The sequence below is a fragment of the Phaethon lepturus genome, unplaced genomic scaffold, assembly GCF_000687285.1.
Source record: "Phaethon lepturus isolate BGI_N335 unplaced genomic scaffold, ASM68728v1 scaffold11979, whole genome shotgun sequence".
NCBI lineage: Eukaryota > Metazoa > Chordata > Aves > Phaethontiformes > Phaethontidae > Phaethon > Phaethon lepturus.
In genome coordinates this window covers 40912-43260 of record NW_010562858.1, presented here as the reverse complement: position 1 = coordinate 43260, position 2349 = coordinate 40912, and the positions used below count along the sequence as shown (strand labels likewise).

Sequence of the window (2349 nt, the reverse complement as noted above, 5' to 3'; positions counted from 1 at the left end):
AGGTTCCTGCCAAACTATTTGATGCATCTGCAGTAGAGTGCTCAGGAGAAAGGAAAGAGGCTCTTTTAAAAAGGAAAATAAAACAGCTCATTTAAAACTATTGGAAAAGTTCCTTCCAGCAGAGAGCAAAAGACTCAAGATTGGCTCTGTAGCAGCCTTGTAAACCCACTGTAATCTTTTGGACCTGGCCTCTTGTTTTGGTTGTTAAACCTTCAGCTGTGGCTCTTCCTTTACATTGGTTTGCCAGCAACACCCAGGGCCATTGTACTTGGGCTGCTGGCAATGCACAGACCTATTTGTTTCCATGTTGCTTCTTTCAGCAAGGCAGCTCTGCAGTTGTGCTTTCTAACTGCAGATGGGTCTTATTGTTTCCCATATTGGAATTAATTAACTGTGGTTTTAAAGTGACTTTTGGTGTACCTGCCATCTATGCGTATATTGTATTATCAGGTGTTGTTATTTGTGACTGTATTTTCTGCTCAGTATTCCCAAACATTGCTTCTCTTTTGTCTTCAGTCCTCAGGATTCTTTCTTTTCCAGCATGCAGCAGGCCTGAAAACCTCCAAAAGAAATATTTGTATTTGAGATGTCTGGCAGAGAGGGCTTAGTCAGAAGAACAATACTTTTGTCAGATACCAATAGTAATTCATTGTCCAGGAACAGGCACATGAAATAGCTGAATGTTTTCATTGCCAGAAAAAACACAATCTGCTGCCCGGCCCAGACTTTGCTCAGCATAGAAAAGAGACAAGTTCTGCAGCAAGTATAAGTTCTTTAAGGAGCCCTACACTCAACTCAGCCCTCCTCATATTACTGAAAGACATGGCCGTTACAAGAAGAGAGACACGCTATCAACAGTAATTGATTCTTCATTTTTGTACTGTCAAAAAAGGTGTATTTGCAAATATTTAAAAATCCAAAGTTGAAATGGAGGGGGGGTTAAAGTTATTGAATTCTGAAACACAATTTAAAAAAATTCCTTTCAAATAAAGTCAGCTGCTTAGCTTCAGCTATAATAACATCTACTTTAATTTGCTTGTAGGTAAGCAGAGGAGGTGGGGGAACTAACTGTTCCCAGACCCCTGCAGCCATCAAAGGCTGAGCATGTGGCAGGGGGTTAGGCTGATTTGAAAATGGTCTGGAGGGAGGGAGGATTGTGCAGTTCATTACTGGACAACCACTGCCATCAGGTGTGCAGGTGCTCTTTTCATTCACAGCAGGTGAGGTAACACATGCAAGAGCATGTGAGCACGTAGGGGAGAAACAACAGCGACAGAGGGAAAAGAAAGATTAATACATTAGAAGAACCTCTCTAGGTAAACTCTTCATTTTCATTTGTTCAGAGATTTTTAAAAGCTGTCCTCCATATGTTTTCAGGTATTGAAGAAGGAAAAGAAAAGCCAAAATTGGACTGAACAATAGAGGCAACATGGAGGATTGGTTATGGCTCTATGGAAGATTTCTCATCCCCGACAGAGGTTGGCATGGAGAGGAATCTTTTGGAAAGGAGGAAGTTGAATGGGCCCTCTGCTCAATGCAAGAATATTTTGGGGGTTTATATGGAGGGAAAATGATTTTAGATAAGAATAATAACAATGTTTCAACCTCCATTCCCGTTTCTCCATGCTTGCATGTGACATACACATACAAGATATATATTTATTTCCACGGCATTCTCAACATGCATTTCTTGCCTCAAGTAAGTCATTAAATCATTAAAGTCATTAAATCTTTTCACTTCCACCAAGAAGAACAATGAGTCCATTCCCTATATTGTTTGAGAAAAGCTTAACCAGATAGGTCTAATATGGGGTAACAAAACAATCCTATATATTTCAAAGTGTAAAAATACAGTAGAAGTTAATTGCATGAATGTATCCAAAGAAGAATTCAATCTGACTGAAATATTAATGTAACACTATGTAACAGCTGCCTTAAATCAGTGATGTTAATAGTTTTAGCAGTCCAGTAAAATCTTATTTGTGGTGTTAGACTATCTGAATATGATGCAACTTTTCTTAAATAGGCCTAAATAAAGATCAAATTATCCCTGTGTTTCTGTTTCTTCATGCTGATTCTTGAAATTCTAGATGGATTGATGGCATTTGATATATTTTCACGTTTTCCAGTGTCAACTGTAGATGATATTATTTCTACATGAGGATTTTTCTTCTTATTTTCCTAGTACAAGATTTGATCCTGCATTTTCAAGTTGTAAATTCTCAATAGACGGGCTGAGCTGTTAGTGTTGTACCAGAGAGCATTTAAGCCTTACTTCAGGAAGGCACGTAAGCAAATGTTTAAAGTTAAACATATGCCTGTTTGTATTAGGAATTCAGCTGCAAAATA

The 2349-nt window shown here is 38.4% G+C and overlaps 1 protein-coding gene across 1 annotated transcript in view; it reads left to right on the top strand.

Moving 5' to 3' along the window:
• AIG1 (androgen-induced 1) overlaps positions 1 to 2051 on the top strand; it is a gene marked incomplete at its 5' end in the record, with an annotated part of 90555 nt that extends 88504 nt beyond the window's left edge. Inside the window, one exon of the mRNA XM_010294420.1 lies at positions 1378 to 2051. Coding sequence (XP_010292722.1) covers positions 1378 to 1415 — 38 coding nt within the window. The remainder of the gene's footprint in view (positions 1 to 1377) is intronic.
• Positions 2052 to 2349: the final 298 nt, after the last annotated feature.